The sequence below is a fragment of the Symphalangus syndactylus genome, chromosome 1, assembly GCF_028878055.3.
Source record: "Symphalangus syndactylus isolate Jambi chromosome 1, NHGRI_mSymSyn1-v2.1_pri, whole genome shotgun sequence".
NCBI lineage: Eukaryota > Metazoa > Chordata > Mammalia > Primates > Hylobatidae > Symphalangus > Symphalangus syndactylus.
This window is the reverse complement of record NC_072423.2, coordinates 113972501-113994605: the sequence shown is the minus strand read 5'-3', so window position 1 is coordinate 113994605 and position 22105 is coordinate 113972501. Positions and strand designations below refer to the sequence as shown.

Below are 22105 nucleotides of genomic sequence, written 5' to 3'. Positions count from 1 at the left end.
GAAAAAGATTCAATGCTTCTCTCCAGCCAGGAGAAAGTATCAAGGGAGAAGATAAATTTGCCTTTCTCTTGACTGATGATTAACCAAAATAAAGAAGCCTAGTGCCAAAGAGGCCCTAGATGCTGCTGCTTTTGCTCTGGAATGCATGTGCAAATTGACCCAATGCCTGAGCACAGCCAAAAGATCCCAAGCCTACAAGTGTCAGTCACCTGGCAAATGTCTGCCTCAGTCATAGTAGGACCTGTGGAGAATGAACAAGTCCTGTAATAAAATCCAATCACAGGGATTAACCTTGGACTTCACACACCTAAGGCCACTATCTCTCCTTCTTCCAGTGACATCATTACACACAAATATGCTTGATTAACTTTTAGGGAACACACATGCCAAGTTCTTTAATTGATTTTATTTTTTTACATAAAAAGTTCAGTAAAAATTGGATAAAGTAAAGTGATTTTAAGCAGTAAATCAATCTTATCAACATAGCACAAGGCTGGCCAAAACCACAAGGCAGCCTGCTTTGGAATATTTACATGATAACAAATTAAACCTTGCAGGAGAACTTAAACTGTCCTTACAAAGTCTTCCTGTGATCCTAGCATGTAGAGGCTAAAAGCAAAACGAAAACCAAACAAAAACCAGGAAAAAACAAATTATTTTCAATATATTCACATATACATTAAAATATAATACAGATCATCAGGGTAAAGGGTTGTGGGTGGGGATGCGCATGGGTCTGTGCGCTGACAGCACCGCCAAGGAGGAGACCCAGGTTTAAGAGTGGAGTCAGGTCTGGCCAGGGTCTTTTCTAAGCCCTTGCACCTCTGATGGCTTCTAACCGCATGCCAACAGCTCACAACTAGGTAATCACTTGTAGATGGAGTTCATTTTTGTGGCCTTCGGTTGACATCTGCAGGGTTGAATTCCCCAGGGTGACGTGTCATCAGTAGCACAGTGCTGACAGGGATGGGACAGAAAGGCCCACAGGATTTCCTCTCCCTAGAGTCTGTCTTACCTGACCACCCATCCTCCCACCCTGGCCCAACAGTCACTCTAATTCAGTGTCCTCTTTGGGTTTGTAAACAGCCCCAAACTTCTGCATGTACTTCTTAATGTACTCCTTGGTTTTGTGTTTCACATTCTCATTGCACTCCAGGTCCTCAGGATTCTTACAGTACTTCAGCTCCTTATTCATAACACCGTGAGTCAGCTGTCCAGGGCACAGGAAGAGAGACCATAGCCACCAATCAGAGCAGAAATGATATGAGGGGGAGGACAGGGGTGGTAATCCAGCCTGCTGCTTCAGGGCCCTTCTCACCAAGACAGGAAGTTAATAAGGGGGTAGATGTTGGGGCAGGCTGGTGCTATGATCACCAGAAAGGACAAGCTGAGCTCTGAAAATTTCGTAGAGAACTACTGATGTCATGTAAGGTATGCATCCCTCCCCAGACCTTCCCTCCCCGTTCCTGGGTCCCCATCCCTGACATCTGACAAGAGAAAAAAAAATACTTTCTATGATGAAAAGGGCTTCTTAGAAGGTACACAGTTTGCCCAGAATGTTGCCTGGTGGGCTACCAAAAGCAAGGGGAGTACCTTGCGAGCCAGATGTTTAAAGTCTTCAGTTGTGGTAATTCTTCCCACTTTGCAGTCAGGTTTCCGGTAAGGGTTCAGGCACTGGACGATGAATTGGGACATCTGCAGGCAGAGAAAAGAGAACACGTTGCTCAACAGTCCAGAGAGGGCAAGGAGTTGTACTGAGGAAGTAACTAGAAAAAGTAGTGAGTAGAGCCAACCAATCCTTCTCCTTTTCCTCCCTCAGGTTAACTGGTTTGGACAGTGGAATACTAGTAAGCCAGTAAGATCTGAGAAAAGGATACGGGCTCAGCCTGAGAGGGAAAGAGCTCCCCTGGATGGACTAAGCAAGCCTTAAAGGAGGCTGGAGGGACTCAACAGCATGACTTCAATGCTGAGTCCTTCAGCAGCCCCAGGTTTCAGTCAACAAATTTTTTTTTTTTTTTTTTTTTTTTTTTTTTTTGAGACAGAGTCTTGCTCTTTCGCCCAGGCTGGAGTGCAGTGGCACAATCTCGGCTCACTGCAAGCTCCGCGTCCCGGGTTCACGCCATTCTCCTGCCTCAGCCTCTCCGAGTAGCTGGGACTACAGGCGCCCGCCACCACGCCCAGCTAATTTTTTGTATTTTTTAGTAGAGACAGGGTTTCACCGTGGTCTCGATCTCCTGACCTTGTGATCCGCCCGCCTCGGCCTCCCAAAGTGCTGGGATTACAAGCGTGAGCCACCGCGCCCGGCCTCAGTCAACAAATTTTGTGTCCTTGGCATAAAGACAGTAGCTGGGTTCTTTGGGCCCTGGAGGCAAGGCAGGGCACGGCAGGTGTTCCAGAGCTTCTATGAGGCTTAGCAATCCCAGGAACCACAGGAATTTTGTCATTGAAGGGTAGTTAGATTCTTTAAGTGGTCATACCACAGCATGTGAAGCAGATAGAAGCATGATATGACAGCCAGCAAAGGAAAACCTGAGCAGAATCCTTTTCATTCCACCACTTACTATGTCCTCCCTGGGCTGTCTAAGTATGGTCTGTCCTACCCAGGTGCTCCCAAACACTCTAGAAATAGGACCTTCAGAGGTATTTGTGGTGTTAAGATCACAGCGGACAAAGAGAATAAAGAGGCCAGTCATAGCCATTTCATCAGACAGCACTTTGAACAAAGTCTACCCATCACTAAAATTCAGTGAGCCTTCAGGTGTTCAAAGAACAAGGCTATATCACAAGGTAGGTAGGCACTAAATAAACAGCTGCTGGTTGAATGAGCTGAAATACCAGTATGTTCACAAAGGGATCATAAGAAACTAAATTTTATCCCTGGATAAGCCTTTTAACTCAAAGTTTTTCTGGGGTTTCCTGGCCTCCAAACTCCCTTCAGTCTATCCCCTCAAACACAGATAGGGATTTCATTACCCCCTGCTTAAAATTCTGCAATGGTTCCCGATAACCCACAGACACATAGTTCCTATATGAAGAAGCACAATACCATTCCACCTCATTTTCAACAGCCCTCCCATACCTTGTGCTATAGCCCATCGGGCCACTTACAACTCCCTGGAAGGGAAGATGCTCTATCTTGCCCCTGTACATTCTATTGACATAAGTTAGATCCCCTGCTGATCCATCTGGCCAATTCCTACCCCTGATTCAAGCGCCCTTCCTGACAGCCCGGATTGTGGCTCCCAGCCCTAATATGGCATATTTTTCACACAGCTGCTGCTACTTATTTACAGGTCTGTTTCTTCCAAAACACTACAAGCCCCTTCAATGAATGAAGATTGGAGTTTAGAACCTAGATGCTATGAAGCAGACAAGTTTAGTGTCTTGATGGCTGGTAAGACACACTTCTGATAGCATAAAAAGCATAAAAAGGAGCAGCATTCTCCCAAGCCCTTCAGAATTAGGCAACTACCAAATGAGATATTACAGAAAGAGAAGTGGACTTTGAGCCAGAACGCCTGAGTTCATGTCTTTTGTCTAGAACTTGTCTTCTCTGAACCTTAAGAGTTCTTTCACCTGAATAAGAGGAAAGGCAATCTGTCTTGCCTACCTCAAGGGCTGTTGTGAGGACAAAATGAGTCAATGGGTATTAAAGTGCTTAACCAGTTGAAAAAGGCCACACCTCTTTCGCCAATGTGTCATTCACAGAACAACTAAGTCAAATCACAGAAGCAAGAGGAATACCCAAAGACACAGGCAGCCTAGCACTACATATAGCTTTCTTTTGCCATAGATGCTACAGAAGGCCCACAGTCAAACAAGCAAATGTGGTCTGAGAGGGGCTCCTGTCAAGCCAAGAAAAGATGGCTGAGGAGTTTTCAGTGCGAAAAGAAGCACTTCAGCAAGACACACACACAAGGAACACCTTGTGTTCCTGCCTATCTTGGGGCAAAGGAGATACTCGATATACTTAGGACAAGAAAGGAAAGGGTTCAGGTTTAAGCCTGAGAAGCTTAGTGCTTATATCCACCAAACCTTACCTCTTTTCTGAATACTTCTTTGCTTTTCTTTGCTAGTTCACTGGAGGTGTCTGCTTCTGCTGTCTTGGGCTTTTTCGAGGCCTAAAAATGGAGGAGAAAACACAGCAGTGCTGGCATGAGAAATCAGTTTAGTGATGCCCTACTGTCCCAGAACCCTCCTTTCTTTCCCCTAGGAGGGATACCTGATTCTTGGTATTAGAATCCATTTAGAGGCCCTGACTCAGGTATAAGGCCTGGAGTCAACTTGGCTATTATGTTTCAAATCCTGTTATATGGTTTGGCTCTCCTTCTTATAAGTTAAGTTCCAATTCTCTACCCTAAGTCAAAGCTACAACTTTGATATAGCCACACATTTCAGAGTCACACATGTCCCTGTTCTGGGTTCAGCTCCCTGAACTATCAAGCAAGGCCTGCACAAAACAAGCTCCATCTCTCCCACCTCTGAAACTCTAGGATTCCAGGACAGAGGCAAAATGCTCTGTTCTGAAGATTCTTGAATACTCATCACCTTTCCTCCAAAGGTGGAGTTGGCTAGACTGTAGAAGACAGTCTCAGCATGCAAGAGAGGCTCCTTGGATGTTGGTACCTTCAGTTTAGGAACAGAAAGATTAAGGAAGTATCACGATACTGACGGGAGGTGATGAAAGTCATCAAAGTCAGTGAACAGATAAGTAGACGATGACACAGAAGGTACTCTATGTCCCCAGCTGGCAAGATAATGACAAACCCAGGAACATTCCCTTCCAGCACTGCTGGAAGGAGGCTTCCAAGTTCCCTCTAACTAGGTACTGCACCAGGAGGGGATGAGTTGGAAGCTTTGGTATTCAGAGCACCTGTCATGCAGGCCATCTCCCCATACCTTTGCCCACCACTAGCCATCAGGCCCCTTCCCAGTAAATGTGCTTTTCCATGGAAAATAATAATTATGAGCATTCCCCTCCAAATATAAGTTACTTCATAATGGATCTAGAAGCTGGAGTTGATATTGTATAGGTACTATACTATTGTATAGGTACCTATAGGTATATTGTTATAGGTACTATACTATTGTATAGGTACCTATAGGTATATTGTATGTATGTATATATGTATGTATGTATAGGTACTATACTATTGTATAGGTACCTATAGGTATATTGTATGTATGTATGTATAGGTACTATATTGTATGTATGTATGTATAGGTACTATACTATTGTATAGGTACCTATAGGTATATTGTATAGGTACTATACTATTGTATAGGTACCTATAGGTATATTGTATAGGTACTATACCTATTGTATAGGTACCTATAGGTATATTGTATAGGTACTATACCTATTGTATAGGTACCTATAGGTATATTGTATAGGTACTATACTATTGTATAGGTACCTATAGGTACCTATAGGTACTTCACATTTTTTTGTTAGGGGCATAGGGCAGAATAATTTTCCTGCTCCCCACCCATCTCCTGGTTCTGTTTCTTCCATTTCCATAAACAATATGAAGGCTCTGGTTCTAAAGCAGCTGGACTAGCTCCAGAGAAAGGTGGCACTCCCTTGGCTTTAGGCTGTTACAAATCAACTTTCTCTGCTGTGTCATAAAAGCTTTACGTATTTTCCATTTTTCCAATTTCTTCATGTAGCTGTATAGGGAGATTAGGGGGCAGAGTAAAAAGAACATAAAGATCCAATTTGTTTTTTAAGAAAACAAAACTAAGCAAAAATAATGCTAATAATATAAGTTAAGTCTATTTGCAAGTGTTTTGCTTTGGGATTTTATTTTTTTTTCCCCCAGTTGTAGAGGGTATGAGTATGCTCCACAATAAGACCTCAGGTAGCAAGGGATCAAGCATTATTTGAGTAAGTCAAGAAAACTTCAACACATCCCCAGCTGTTCTCTTGTAGCTCTCAGAAGTGAGTAGCAACAGAAATGAGTACAGAAAGCCCCTTCAGGTCTGGGTATCTCAAAGATCTGGGTCCTATGGAAGAGGCCAGGCTCTCAGTGAGGGTACTATGTAAATAGGAATGTCCTGTTTCACTCTGGAGAGGGTATGCACTCACAAAGCTAAATGAACCCAAAGCACTTTTAATAGATTTATCATTTAATCCCTGACTTGGTGAGGTTGGCGGGGGGGCGGGGAGGGTGGGGTGACCTTTAAAAACACAATTATAGAATACAATCCACTGAGCTCTGTCTAGGAGCTTTCTTGGTCCTCCTGAGTGCTAAGCAATTGGGATCGAGAAAAGAAATGATAAAATGAGGGGTCCCAGACTTACATCATGGAAATCATGAACCAAAATGGAATACTCTTGAGAGTACTGAAATTCACAAAACCTTCTCTTCATGGTCTGTGATTTGCAAATGGCATGGGAAATAATTTCAGAAACTGGCTAACATTTACTCAAATCCAATGCCAGGCAAAGTAACCAGAGTCAGAGTTGAGGACAGCACTTATTGACATGAACTACCTTAGGACCCCCCACTACAAAAAAGTCCCATTTAAAAATTTAGCAGGTAAGGCTGGGCGCGGTGGCTCACGCCTGTAATCCTAGCACTTTGGGAGGCCGAGGCGGGCGGATCACGAGGTCAAGAGATCAAGACCATCCTGGCCAACATGGTGAAACCCCATCTCTACTAAAAATACAAAAATTAGCTGGGCGTGGTGGCGCGTGCCTGTAGTCCCAGCTACTCGGGAGGCTGAGGCAGGAGAATCGCTTGAACCCGGGAGAGGTGGAGGTTGCAGTAAGCTGAGATCATGCCATTGCACTCCAGCCTGGGAGACAGAGCAACACTCTGTCTCAAAAAAAAAATTTAGCACGTGGGGCACAGTGACTCATGCCTGTAATCCCAGCACTTTGGGAGGCCAAGATGGGGAGACTGCTTGAGCCCAAGAATTCGAGACCAGTGTCTCTATAAACAAAATTTAAAAATTAGCTGGGTATGGTGGCTGTGCCTGTGGTCCCAGTTACTTGGGAGGTTGAGGTTGGAGAATTGCGCGAGCCTAGGAGGTTGAGGCTGCAGTGAGCTATGATCAAGCTACTGCACTCCACCCTGGGCAACAGAGTGAAATGCTGTCTCCAAAAAGAAAAAAAGCACTTTTAAGGAAACCACCAGAGAATAGGGTGGGGGCTCTGATATATAAAAAAGCAAGTGCTTCCAGATCCTCAGCAATAATCAGTTTGTCTTTTCTCTATGTTGGCTTATATAGAGTATCAGTCAATTAAAGATTCTGGTGGAAATCTATGTGAGGCTGTGGACAGTTAAGAGTACACAATGAAATGAGCAGGCAAAGCGCCTGGCAGAAAGCCAGAGTTTACTGCCTTTAGAAGCTGACCCTGCTGTCAGCCTTCATCTGTGGCACATTTGGATTCCTAGGAAATCTGTTCTAATTATGACAAGGCAGGCCTGAGTACCTTTATATTACCCAAGGTGAAGCTTGAGACCTTCCGGATTAGTTGGCAATGGCCTTAAGCTTATTGGGCAGTTCTGGTAACCATACACAGGCTGTGTAACACAACAGAATCATCCTTTATTATAAATATGGACATGACTATGTCACAAAGCCCATGTGACTTGGAACCAAGAGGATATGGCTTGAGTTATAGAAATGAGTCCTAACAAAGGCAGAGCAGGACATACCCAGCTAATACTTCTCTCTCCCTGTATTTAATTAAATACTGTTTAGAGGGCCGGGCATGGTGGCTCATGCCTGTAATCCTAGCACTTTGGGAGGCTGAGGCGGGTGGATCATGAGGTCAGGAGTTCGAGACCAGCCTGGCCAAGACGGTGAAACCCCGTCTCTACTAAAAAATACAAAAATTAGCCAGGCGCGGCAGCGTGCGCCTGTAATCCCAGCTACTCGGGAGGCTGAGGCAGGAGAATCGCTTGAATCCAGGAGGTGGAGCCTGCAGTAAACTGAGATCATGCCACTGCACTGCAACCTGGGCGACAGAGCGAGACTCTGTCTCAAAAAAAAAAAAAAAAAAAAATACTGTTTAGAACATAAAACATAAATCATCCAGTGAGGAACTACATCTTTTGTGCAGCACGAATCTAGAAGCAGGAGGAGAAGCTGAGCCATCATAAACACTATCCACACAATTCAACCTAAGCTCTGCAGCACATGAACCTGTACATGTCAATTTTTAAAAGGTTAAGATCCTTGAAAATAATAAAAACTTAGTACAGCTGGTGTTCTGCATCTGTAAGGCCAGCCATGGATAGAAAATATTGAAAAAAAAATACAATAAAAATAATACAAATAAGAACCAATTTTAAAAAACCCCAATGCAGTATAACCACTATTTACATAGCATTTACATTGTATTGGGTATTATACGCAACACAGAGGTGATTTACAGCATATGGGAGGATGTGCGTAGGTGACATACAAACACTACGCCCTTTTATATAAGGGACTTGAGCATCCTTAGACTTTGGCATCCACGCTGGGGTGTCTTGAAATCAATCCCCTATGGATACAGAGTGACAACTGTAATGTGTCTCAAAGTATTCTTCTTTTGGTTGATTTTACTCGGGATCCTTTAGGCTTCATGAATCTGGATGCCTATGTCCCTCTCTCAAGATGGGAAATTTTCAACATTATTTCTTAAACAAATTTTATATAGGCTGAACGTGGTCACTCAGGCCTATAATCCCAGCACTTTGGGAGGCCGAGGCGAGCAGATCACTTGGGGCCAGGAGTTCGAGATCAGCCTGGCCAAAAAAGCAAAACCCCATCTCTATTAAAAATACAAAAAGGCCAGGCGTGGTGACTCACGCCTGTAATCCCAGCACTTTGGGAGGCTGAGGTGGGTGGATCACAAGGTCAGGAGATCGAGACCAGCCTGGCTAACACAGTGAAACACTGTCTCTACTAAAAATATGAAAAATTAGCCAGGCGTGGTGGCAGGCACCTATAATCCCAGCTACTTGGGAGGCTGAGGCAGGAGAATTGCTTGAACCTGGGAGGCAGAGGTTGCAGTGAGCCAAGATCACGCCATTGCACTCCAGCCCGGGTGACAGAGTGAGACTCTGTCTCAAAAAAACAAATAAACAAACAAACAAATTAGCTGGGCCTGGTGGTGCATGCCTGTAATCCCAGCTAACTCAGAGGCTGAGGCACGAGAACCGCTTGAACCTGGGAGGCAAAGGTGGCAGTGAGACGAGATCACACCACTGCACTCCAGCCTGGGCGACAGAGCAAGACCCTGTTTGAAAAATACATTGGCTCTTGATGCCACCTCTCTGCAACTCCCTCAATGCAACAAATACTCTAAAACTACTATTTTAACATAACATAGTTAGAGGAGATCTATTATACCTTATGACTGTTAATTAAAAGCCAGGAGGTAGCAGTAAATAAACTGCTGCCTCAATTGTGCAAGTAGTAATAATTCAGGTCAGAGGTGCTCAAAGGGAAGATTTGACTTTACATTTTACACTTACCACCACTTACACTTATCTTGATGGTGAGTACAAGACAATGAAGGGAACAACAATGGATGGAAAAGAGAAAAGGAACAGTCTCACAATGTTTAGTCTCATCATCAAAAGCTTTTTACTACCAGACAGCACTCTTCAAAGAATTATCTGCCCATTACATGCCTTCCCCATGTCACTCCATACAGCTCTCTATGTCTCCAACAAGCACCAATTTACTGATGACTCAAACCCAGATTTGCCTGCCTAGCAGCCACTGCAGAGAGCTCAAACTCCACAATGAACTTATCTCCACACCTCCTCCTGCTCTTTCTTTCATTCCCTAGACTGAATGATGGGATCTTATCCACCCAAGCTAAGAATGAGGGTGGCAGGCCATCCATGACTCCTTACTCACTTGTTTGCTAAACCCTCAATCCTGCTTTTCAGTCTTGGCAAGATTCCCCAACATCTCCAGTCGTAGTTCCTAACTTTGCCTAACTATTAACACTCTTCAATTTGATTTCACTATTACTGATCTCACCTTTATTAATGAGCCCATTTCACTAGGACACACATGTGACTGTCTGACTCCCTTGCATTAAAACCATTTATTGACTCCCAAGTACCTATTACACAATATTACATTAACCATACTAGCAGAGCACTAAGACTTCAGACAATTTAAATCTAACCTACTTTTCCATATCTTGTCTTGCTAACTTCCCTATATGCATCCAAATTCTCACCAAACCAAATTATTTTTCAGTCTCCTATACATACTGGCTTGTCCTGTCTTAAGCCTTTGCAAAAAATCACCTTATCTACCTAGCATACTCAGTCCTGGTTACCTACAGGTAAAACTGTGCTCCTATACATCTCAAACCATGTATCTCTCTGTTCCCAAAGCATTTCATACATTCTTCTACTATAGCAATTATCCCACTGTATTCTTGCTTTATAGACTTAAATGTAAGACCTAAAACCATAAAAATCCTAGAAGAAAACCTAGGCAATACCATTCAGGACATAGGCATGGGCAAGGACTTCATGTCTAAAACACCAAAAGCAATGGCAACAAAAGCCAAAATTGACAAACGGGATCTAATTAAACTAAAGAGCTTCTGCACAGCAAAAGAAACTACTATCAGAGTGAACAGGCAACCTACAGAATGGGAGAAAATTTTTGCAATCTTTCCATCTGACAAAGGGCTAATATCCAGAATCTACAAAGAACTTAAACAAATTTACAAGAAAAAAAACAAACAACTCCATCAAAACGTGGGCAAGGATATGAACAGACACTTTTCAAAAAAAGACATTTATGCAGCCACCAAACATATGAAAAAATGATCATCATCACTGGTCATTAGAGAAATGCAAATAAAAACCACAGTGAGATACCATCTCACACCAGTTAGAATGGCAATCATTAAAAAGTTTGGAAACAACAGACACTGGTGAGGTTGTGGGAAATAGGAATGCTTTTACATTGTTGGTGGGAGTGTAAATTAGTTCAACCATTCAACCATTGTGGAAGACAGTGCGGCAATTCCTCAAGGATCCAGAACCAGAAATACCATTTGACCCAGCAATCCCATTACTGGGTATATACCACAAGGATTATAAATCATTCTACTGTAAAGACACATGCACACATATTTTTATTGCAGCACTCTTCACAACAGCAAAGACTTGGAACCAACCCAAATGTCCATCAACTATAGACTGGATAAAGAAAAGGTGGCATATATACACCATGGAACACTATGCAGCCATAAAAAAGGATGAGTTCATGTCCTTTGCAGGGACATGGATAAAGCTGGAAACCACCATTCTCAGCAAACTAACACAAGAGAACACAAAACCAAACACCGCATGTTCTCACTCATAAGTGGGAGTTGAACAGTGAGAACACATGGACACAGGAAGGGGAACATCACACACTGGGGCCTGTCAGGGGGTAGGGGACTAGGGGAGGGATAGCATTATGAGAAATACCTCATGTAGGTGATGGGTTGATGGGTGCAGCAAACCACCATGGCACATGTATACCTATATAACAAAACTGCACGTTCTGCACAGGTACCCCAGAACTTAAAGTATATGTATGTGTATATATATATAATAAATAAATAGAAGAAGCCAATCACAAAAGGCCATGTATTGTATTATTTCATTTATATAAAATGCCCACAAGAGGCAGATCTATCAAGAAAGAAAATGGATTGGCTCATGCCTGTAATCCCAGCACTTTGGGAAGCCGAGGTGGGCAGATCACAAGGTCAAGAGATCGAGACCATTCTGGCGAACACAGTGAAACCCCATCTCTACTAAAAAATATAAAAAAAAATTAGCCATGCGTGGTGGCGGGCGCCTGTAGTCCCAGCTACTCAGGAGGCTGAGGCAGGAGAATGGCGTGAACTCGAGAGGCGGAGCTTGCAGTAAGCCGAGATCGCGCCACTGCACTCCAGCCTGGGCGACAGAGCAAGACTCCATCTCAAAAAAAAAAAAAAGAGAACACATGGACACAGGAAGGGGAACATCACACACCGGGGACTGTTGTGTGGTGGGGGGGGAAGGGGGAGGGATAGCATTAGGAGATATACCTAATGCTAAATGACGAGTTAATGGGTGCAGCACACCAACATGGCACATGTATACATATGTAACAAACCTGCACATTGTGCACATGTACCCTAAAACTTAAAGTATAATAATAATACAATTTAAAAAGAAAATGGATTAGTGCCTGGGCTAGGAAGTCACTGCAAATGGGTATGAGAGGTCTTATCAGGAGGAGGAAAATGTTCTAAAAACAGATTATAGTAATTGCTGCATAATTTGGTAAATTACTAAAAGCTATTAAATTGTAAATCTAAAGCAACTAGATTTTATACTAGGTTTATTATACCTCAATAAAGTTGCTGCTGCTGCTGGTTTGTTTTTTGTTTTTGTTTTTTTGAGATGTAGTCTCGTTGTCGCCCAGGCTGGAGTGCAGTGGCACAATCTCAGTTCACTGCAACCTCCGCCTCCCGGGTTCACACTATTCTCCTGCCTCAGCCTCCCAAGTAGCTAGGACTACAGGCGCCCCCCACCACACCTGACTAATTTTTTGTATTTTTTTTTAGTAGAATTGGGGTTTCACCGTGTTAGCCAGGATGCTGTTTTTTTGTTTTGTTCTGTTGTGTTTTGTTTTTTTCTTTTTTAAAAAGCTTGTCCAAACTTGTGCTTCTGGTCATGACAGATTAACTGTTAAATGAATTAGCCCTCTCAGAGTTAAAAACTGGAAAACTAGACAAAATACATGAAAAAGGCAGTTTGCACACATTGGACATTAAGCAGCACTAAACTATGATCCTGAGACAAGGGACAAAATGAGGTAAGCCCTATGATTACCTTGGCTTTTCTGCCTGGAGAAATTTACCAGACTCTGGGGCAGAGAGGAAAACCCAAGCACAGCATGGAGTTCTCAGTGAGCTAAGGAGACAGGGACTGGAATTTAGAGTATCTGAGATAAACTATAAGCTAACAATTCTCAGAGCTCACAGAAGGCTGGGAAACATGTGAGCTTCCATCAGCTAAAGTGAAGAGATATCCATTAGATAACCTGTGGCATTCAGTGGAGATCCCAGACAGGCGATGCCTTAGGAGATACCCTAAGAGAAAAAATTACTCTGGACTCAACCCGACAAAGATTAAGAACAGCCTCTAAAAAAATCAAGGTGATCCACAAGTAACCTGACTGGCTATCAGAACAAAGCTCAACATTCTTAATGGAAAGTAACAAAATTCTGAAACACAACAATGTAACAGTCACAATGTCCAGTGTTCAACTGAAAATAGGCAACTATTAAAAAGCTATTATAAATGTTCACAGTTATGAAAGAAAACATGAACACAGTGAAGAAATTAAAACTACTGGGCCAAAGGGACAGACTCCTGAGAAACACAGGTGGCATCATGTTCCTGACTGCCCTCGCCAACCACAGTAGCATTCCTGGTGGCAGTAGATTGGTCATCTGGAGAACCACTACTGGCTGAGCATGCCCTACCTGACCACAGGGCAGGAGTATGGCTACACTGTAGTGCACAGGGCAGAGGCCTTTGAGGCCATGAAGACAGCCAACACTTCCAAGTTCCCCTCAGATAGATTTGTTGTAGACTAGCTCGACCATCTCAATGTCACCAACAAATGGTCTTAACCCTGAGCTATCAAACACCCCCCCAAACTCTTAATTTTTTTTTTGAGACAAGGTCTCACTCTGTCACCAGGCTGAAGTGCAGTGGCATGATCTTGGCTCACTGTAGCCTCGACTTCTGGGGCTTAGGTGATCCTCCCACCTAAGCCCTCCAAGTAGCTGGGACTACACATGTGCACCAACATGCCTAATTTTTTTTTTGCATTTTTTTAATAGTTTTGCCATGTTGCCCAGTCTGGTCTCGAACTCCTGGGCTCTAAGGATCCACCTGCTTTGGCATCCCAAAGTGCTAGGATTATACAGGTGTGAGCCACTGCATCCAGCCACCCTTCAATCTTGCAGATCACAGGGCTGCCCTGTCTTTATCTGGTTATGGAACTCAAACTGTAGCTTCTATAAAAATGTAAGCCTATGGATCAGAAACTTATTAAAACACACAAATATAAAACAAAAAAACAAAATAAAAAACACACAAATATGAGTATAGTGGTCTGCATATAGAATACCTGGGACTCTAACCCCATTAATACTTAAAAAATATCAGGGATTTCCTGGGGAACACATGGTATAAAATGTATTTTGAAAAAAGCTACAATAAAGCTACAAACTATGATTTGCAGGTATTTGCTTAAGTATGAGATACTTGATAGGGGCTTTATCATGCAAAGTTAGTTTGCTTAACTGCCAACACTTAAATGCAGTTTTTCAGTTAAACATATTCCTAAAAATAGCATTTTATTCTGGGACTTGACTACAAAAAGTGGACATTTAAATGAAGTAAAAATGGCCACGTGCGATGGCTCACACCTGTAATCCCAGCACTTGGGGAAGCCCAGATGGGCAGATCACTTGAGGTCAGTAGTTTGAGACCAGCCTGGCCAACAGGGCAAAACCCCATACAAATACAAAAAAGCTGGGCGTGGTAGCAGGCGCCTGTAATCCCAGCTACTTGGGAGGCTGAGGCAGGAGAATCACTTAAACCTGGGAAGCAGAGGTTGCAGTGAGCCGAGATCGCACCACCGAACTCCAGCCTGGGCAACAGAGTGAGACCCTGTCTTGAAAAAAAATAAAATAAAAAATGAAAAACACGATGAAGTGAAAGGTATTTATCAGCACTGTTAAAAATAAAAAAGAAATTAAAACTATTAAAAAATACGCAAATTAAAATTTGAGAGCAGAAAAATATAACTGAAATTTAAAAATGAATCAATGGATGAGCTTAGCTAATTCGATATAGCAGAAGGTAAATCAGTGAACTTTAAAAAGAGGCCAACAGAAACCACGCAAACTGAAGCACAGGGAGAAAAGAACTGAAAAAAATTTGACAGAGATGTGGTGCTCTATGAGACAGTATCAAGCGGTTTAATAACAGGTATATAATTGGAGTCCCAGGAAAAGGGACAATGGTATAAAAAGATATATTTGAAAAAAATTTCCATATTTGATGAAAACTACCAATCATGGATCTAAAATGTACAAGAATCACAAGCAGATTAAACACAAAGCAAACAAAACCAAGGTATATCACAAACCGCTAAAAACTGTTTATAAAAGGCAAAATCAAGACATATGGGGGAAAAAGATAATTATATTTTTATTATAAACTATTATTAAAAAATGGAAACATCTTTTAAGTGTTGAAAGGAAGAAAATATAAATTTAGAATTCCATATCCAGTGAAAGTATCTGTCATCATAAACCTGTACATGGATGTTTTTTTTTTTTTTTTTTTTTTTTGAGACGGAGTCTCACTCTGTCACCCAGGTTGGAGTGCAGTGGCGCGATCTCGGCTCACTGCAAGCTCCACCTCCCGGGTTCACGCCATTCTCCTACCTCAGCCTCTCCGAGTAGCTGGGACTACAGGCGCCCGCCACCACGCCCGGCTAATTTTTTTTTGTATTTTTAGTAGAGACGGAGTTTCACCGTGGTCTCGATCTCCTGACCTCGTGATCCGCCCGCCTCAGCCTCCCAAAGTGCTGGGATTACAAGCGTGAGCCACCGCGCCCGGCCCATGGATGTTTTTAGTAGCTTTATTTATAATTGCCAAAAGTTGGAAGCAACCAAGATGTCCTTCAGTAAGTGAATAATAAATAAACTGCGGTACACTCAGACATTCAGTGCTAAAACCAAATGAGCTATCAGGCCATGAAAAGACATGGTGGAAGCCTCAATGCATATTGCTAAGTGAATGAAGCCAATCTGAAAAGGCTACCTACTGTAGCTAACTATATGACATTCTGGAAAAAACAAAACTATGAAAACTGTAAAAAGATCAGTGGTTACCAGGAACTGGGGAAGAGGGATGAGGAGAGAAGGCATGATGAATAAGAGGCAGCTCAAAAGATTTTTAGGGCAGTGAAACTATTCTGTATGTTACTGTGATGCTGTATAGATGACATGATACCTTTGTTAAAACCCACAAATGTACAATACCAAGAATGAACCCTAATGTAAATTATGGACTTTGGGTGGTAATAATGGGTCATAGTAGATTCATCAATTGTAACAAATGTACCACTCTTGTGCTTTGATGTTGACAGAAAGGGAAGCTTGTGCGTGTGTAGTGACAGGGGGTATATGGAAACTCTCTGTACCTCCTGTTCGATTTTGCTATGCCAAAATAGAACTAAAATTGATTTAAAAATAAAGACTACTTTTTAAAAAGTGGTAAGATAAATACCTTTCTTCAGACAAACAAAAGCTGACAAAACGCATCAACAGTAGATCTGAAATACTAGAAATGTTAAAGGAAATTCTTTAGGCTAAAGGAAAATGATTCCAGATGGAAATTCAAATCTACATGAGAGAATGAAGAGTGCTGGAAATGGTAAATATGTGGGTAAATATAGGACTTAATGGTAGACTGTGATAAGATAAATATGCATACTGTAAACCTTACAACACTGTTTTTTCAAATGTGTAGGTATAAAGAATATAAAGATCCCTTTATACTCTTAAAACACTGAGGACCGCAAAGAGCTTTTATTCATATGGGTTATGGCTATCAAAATTTTTCATATTAGAAATTAAGTTAAACTGAGAAAAAAATTAAGCATTATTTTAAAATAACATTAGCAAATCTATTATATAACAATACATATAACAATAATATAATTTTTTGTGAAAAATAACTGTTTTCCAAAACTAAAGCAATTCAGTTAAGAGAGGCAGTTTTACATTTTGGAAATCTCTTTTAACATCTCACTTAGAATACAGCTGAAGTCTCATTGCCTTCTGCATTCAAATATGTCATGTGCCCCCTGGAAAATTCCATGGTATATTTGTGAATGTACCAAATGTGACAGAGGCACGTAATGTTTTCATATTATTATTAAAACAGCTTTGACCTTGTGGCTCCCTTGAAAGAGCCTTAAGAACCTAGAGGTCCCCACACCAAACTTTGAGAACCACTGTCTTTTTTTTTTTTTTTTTTTTTTTTTTTTTGAGACGGAGTCTCGCTCTGTCACCCAGGCTGGAGTGCAGTGGCGCAATCTCGGCTCACTGCAAGCTCCGCCTCCCGGGTTCACGCCATTCTCCTGCCTCAGCCTCCTGAGTAGCTGGGACTACAGGCGCCCGCCACCACGCCTGGCTAATTTTTTGTATTTTTAGTAGAGACGGGGTTTCACCGTGGTCTCGATCTCCTGACCTCGTGATCCGCCCGCCTCGGCCTCCCAAAGTGCTGGGATTACAAGCGTGAGCCACCGCGCCCGGCCGAGAACCACTGTCTTAAAACAACCACCAAGAAGTAAAGCAGGCCAGGTGTGGTGGCTCACACCTGTAATCCCAGCACTTTGGGAGGCCACAACAGGAAAATTGCTTGACACCAGAAGTTTGAGACCAGCCTGGTTACCAACACCACGAGACCCTGTCTCTACAGAAATGTACAAAAATTAGCTACTTGGGTGCCTAAGGCGGGAGGATCATCTGAGCCTGGTAAGTGGAGACTGCAGTGAACCCTGATGGTGCCACTGCACTTCAGCCTGGGAAACAGAGTGAACCATGGCTCAAAAAAATAAAAAATAAAAGAAAATAAAGAGGTATGGCTAAGCCAATAGGAAAAACAAAAACAAAAACAAAAAACAGAATACTTGAAATAAATTCTAAATCAATCCAAAAGAAAGCAAAGACAAATAAAAATTAAAAAACAAATAATAAGGCTGGGCATGGTGGCTCACACCTACAATCCCGGCACTTTGGGAGGCCGAGACGAGTGGATCACCTGAGGTCAGGAGTTCGAGACCAGCCTGGCCAACATGGTGAAACCCCGTCTCTACTCCAAACACAAAAATCAGCCAGACGTGGTGGTGGATGCCTGCAATCCCAGCTACTCAGTAGGCTGAGGCGTGAGAATCGTTTGAACCCGGGAGGCGGAAGTTGCAATGAGCCGAGATCGCACCACTGCCCCCCAGCCTGGGCGACAGAATAAGACTGTCTCAGACAGGAAAAAAAAAAGCCATCCTTAAAGACTGAATTGCTTTGCACAAGTACTTGTCAATTCCTTTATTTACAGTACCATTTCTGAATTTTAGGGCCTATTAACATAAGCCTTGAGATAAATTTTACTAAAAAAAAATTCAAAGGTTTCCCACCATACAAAGGTTCATATTCTTTTTTTTTTTTTTTTTTTTTTTTGAGACGGAGTCTCGCTCTGTCACCCAGGCTGGAATGCAGTGGCGCGATCTCGGCTCACTGCAAGCTCCGCCTCCCGGGTTCACGCCATTCTCCTGCCTCAGCCTCTCCCAGTAGCTGGGACTACAGGCGCCCGCCACCACGCCCGGCTAATTTTTTGTATTTTTAGTAGAGACAGGGTTTCACCGTGGTCTCGATCTCCTGACCTCGTGATCTGCCCGCCTCGGCCTCCCAAAGTGCTGGGATTATAAGCGTGAGCCACCGCGCCCGGCCTAAAGGTTCATATTCTTTTACATTTTCAAATCCCCAAGATCTGTCCCCAACAATGCCCTTCCAACCTCATGCTGGATTACAAGTTTTATGATGCCTATGTTCCTCCTGCAAGTAAACAGAGCTATTCCCCAAACATATCCCGAACACTCCCTTCCTTCCCTGCCTTTGCTCCAGCTTTCCTTTTAGCCTATCTTTGCTTACTGAAAAATTCCTCATCCTTTAAAGCTCAAATGCCACTTTCTCACAAAGTCCTCCTAACTTTCTCTGGTTGAGTTTCTTGTATGCTCCCAGGATGAAAAAGCATGACAGAGCTATAAGCAACCATTTGTACCATGCTGAGGAAGCACATGGTGCAGGACTGCCAGTGCAGGCAGGGACAGGCTTGAAGGAGACGTAATCTAGAAGGAGGCTGGCTTGAAGCCTAGGGGAATGTGTGTATCTCCTAAGAACTGAGGGGGACTCAGCTCTTCAGTATAGAGAAATTAATCTGATTGATTCTATATGTGAATTTCTGACTGAAAACCAAGACCAAATCTTAACACTTGCACTCAAGTAACTAAAGTTATAAGCCCTGTCATGGTTTGATTTTTTTTTTTTTTTTTTTTTTTTTGAGACAGAGTCTTGCTCTCGTTGCCCAGGTTGGAGTGCAGTGGTGCAATCTTGGCTCACTGCAACCCCCGTCTCCCAGGTTCAAGCGATTCTCTTGCCTCAGCCTCTCAAGTAGCTGGGATTACCATGTGCTCAGCATGTGCCACCATGCCCAGCTAATTTTCCTATTTTTAGTAGAGACAGTGTTTCACCATGTTGGCCAGGCTGGTCTCAAACTCCTGACCTCAGGTGATCCACTCGCCCGGGCCTCCGAAAGTGCTGGGATTACAGGCTTGAGCCACAGGGTTTCACCATGTTGGCTAGACTAGTCTTGAACTCCTGGCCTCAAGTGATTGGGCCACCTCGGCCTCCCAAAGTAGGCTGTTGTGCCTAGCCTATGATTATTCTTTTTGGGAGAGAAGACCTCTACCTTTATTTGTTCACAACAGGAAATACATTTGGCAGCTTAATTCTTTGTGCACTCTCATTATTATTATTTGTGGATTTATTTATGTATACATACAATGGCAGAAAAGAATAAAAGGGCCTCTCCAATCTTCTCTAACAACTGAGTGAAGCTGACACCTTTGAATCTCCATTAGAGGTACTACCCTATAACCCCCCGAGGCAGTTAAGAGCTAGTATTAGGAGGAATGTTTTCTCTTTATAATCTCCCATTCCCTTTCGTTTTTATACATGTACCTCCCCCAACACACATGAGCATATCAATATATCAGAATTAATTGTGAATTAAGTGTTAGATTTAGTTTAGTGCTCTTTTCCTTCCTAGGATGGACTATATTTTCTTTTGCAGGCCTCTAAAGTCCTTGTTTGTTGTCTCTACAACAATTTTTAAAAATTAGCCAGGCATGGTGGCATGTACCTATAGTCCCAGCTACTCAGGAGGCTGAGACGAAAGGATTACTTGAGCACGGGAGTTCGAGGTTACGGTAAGCTATGCTTGCCCCACTGCACTCCAGCCTGGGCTACAGAGTGAGGGAGACCCTGCCTCTAAAAACAAATCAAAGCAAACCAAATGACAAAATAAATAAATCCCTCAGTTTACCACTTAACCACATAATACTGTACATTTTCAAACCTTACCTTCTTATGACCCCTGGGAGCAATAACCTTGCTTTATACTGCTTTTGCATCCCCAGGTCTGGGCATGGCATTTGTGCTGAATAGGAACTCAAATGTCTGATAAATAACCAAAATGTGAAAGAGTGAGATTAAGTTCAGATCTGTGTGATTTAAAATGTGTATTTAGAGATCCAAAGTTCCAAGCTAGTAGATTATAATTCAGGCATTGCCTTTTGGATATAATACTTTCAAGAGCCTACTCCCCAGGCACACATGCACCTACAGTAAAACAGAGGAGTAAAGATCAAACATAACCTGACAAACGCACTCACTCTGGGTGGTTGGATATAGTAAGGTTTTATTATCATACTTCTCTTACAGTTGATCACAAACAATACTGCCAATTATTTAGACTTCAATGTGTAATTACCTTGGGACCTTGTATCACTTCAGATTCTGATCTAGCAGGTCTGGGACAGGGAGGGACAGGAGTGAGAGTCTGCATTTTTAACAGGTGGTGCCTGGTGCTGTTGGGTGCTGAGTAGACCTAACTACTACAATAAGCTCATTGTGAAGGCACCGGCTCCATGGTCAACCCCTCCAGTCCATCTCCAGTAGAGAGCCTTGTAAAAGGCAAATGTCACTGCTCAAATCACTTTAAAGGTTTCCCTTTCTCACCAGCTAGCCAGAGAATGAAGGTCTAATTGTGTTGCATGGCACATAGGCTGCCCTTTTACTTGGCCCCTACTTCTCAGCTCCTACTTTGTGCTTGGCTAGTTTGATGACCTGGATTTCCTAACACAGGTCTTCATATAAAAAAGACAATTCCTTGAGTATTAAATAAGCAACAGTGAACTTCATGCCCATTCCTCATTTGCTTTGAAAGGCCTAATTTAATATGCATATACTAGACCAAAAGACTGAATCAAGATTAATAGTTATGGTGCCCATGAACTTGGGCTTATAAGAAGGGTAAGGCCTCCAACATGCTTTATAAACTTGGCCCCAGAACTCAGCTGTATTGCTGCACCAGATCTTACCTTAATCCCTTTGTTTATTTTTTGAAAGATAGAGCTAACACAGTACAGAAGTCTGGAAACGGGAGTTGTGATTTTTGTTTGTATTTAAGCTTACATATAATTTAAATGGCAAGTGCCTAGCAGTCTTGGGCATATTCCTAAATGATTCAGGAAAACACGACAGCCCAACAGCTGGAGTGAAGTGGCTAAGTGATTTATGTGATTCATTTGAAATTTAGCAAACTCCACATGGATTGAACTTAAGTGTGTATCTTTTTGCAAATGCCAAACACATGTGAAAAGAGAAAAGCATTTCCTCCAAAAGTGAATAAAATATAAACAGAAGAATGAATTCATTTCTACTTTAACCCCTTCTCACTCCAGCTCCTTTTCTTCCCTCTTCCTTCTTCCATGTATTCCCAATAATTTAACCACTGAAGTACTTAATTATTTTCAAAACTAAAAAACATTATTCAGGTTTTAGAACATAAAAATATGGTATCTGATTTCATTCAAGACACTTCATACGGCCAGCTGTCGTGGCTCATGCCTGTAATCCCAACACTTTGGGGGGCTGAAGCAGCCAGATTGCTTGAGGTCAGGAGTTCAAGGCCAGCCCGGGCAACATGACAAAACCTCATCTCTACTAAAAATACAAACATTAGCCAGGCAGGGTGGCACACACCTATAATCCCAGCTACTTGGGTGGTTGAGACATGAGAACTGCTGAAGCCCAGGAGGCAGAGGTTGCAGTGAGCCAAGATCACACCAAAAAAACAAAAAACACAACAACAAAACCCACCCCTCCTATTGGTTTTGAACAGACCAATCATGAAAGCATATGTTATGGGCACTAATAACA

General features: G+C 42.5%; 1 protein-coding gene across 5 annotated transcripts in view; it reads right to left on the bottom strand.

Annotated features, from left to right (window-relative positions):
* Window positions 1–391: 391 nt before the first annotated feature.
* SETD2 (SET domain containing 2, histone lysine methyltransferase) overlaps window positions 392–22105 on the bottom strand; it is a 155986-nt gene continuing 134272 nt past the window's right edge. For all 5 annotated transcript variants that reach the window (XM_055279447.2, XM_055279439.2, XM_055279455.2 and 2 more), the window contains 3 exons: window positions 4041–4121; window positions 1594–1695; window positions 392–1210 (listed from right to left, as the gene is read on the bottom strand). In XM_055279447.2, the coding sequence (XP_055135422.2) occupies window positions 1049–1210; window positions 1594–1695; window positions 4041–4121 (345 nt within the window). In that variant the 3' untranslated portion in view covers window positions 392–1048. The remainder of the gene's footprint in view (window positions 1211–1593; window positions 1696–4040; window positions 4122–22105) is intronic.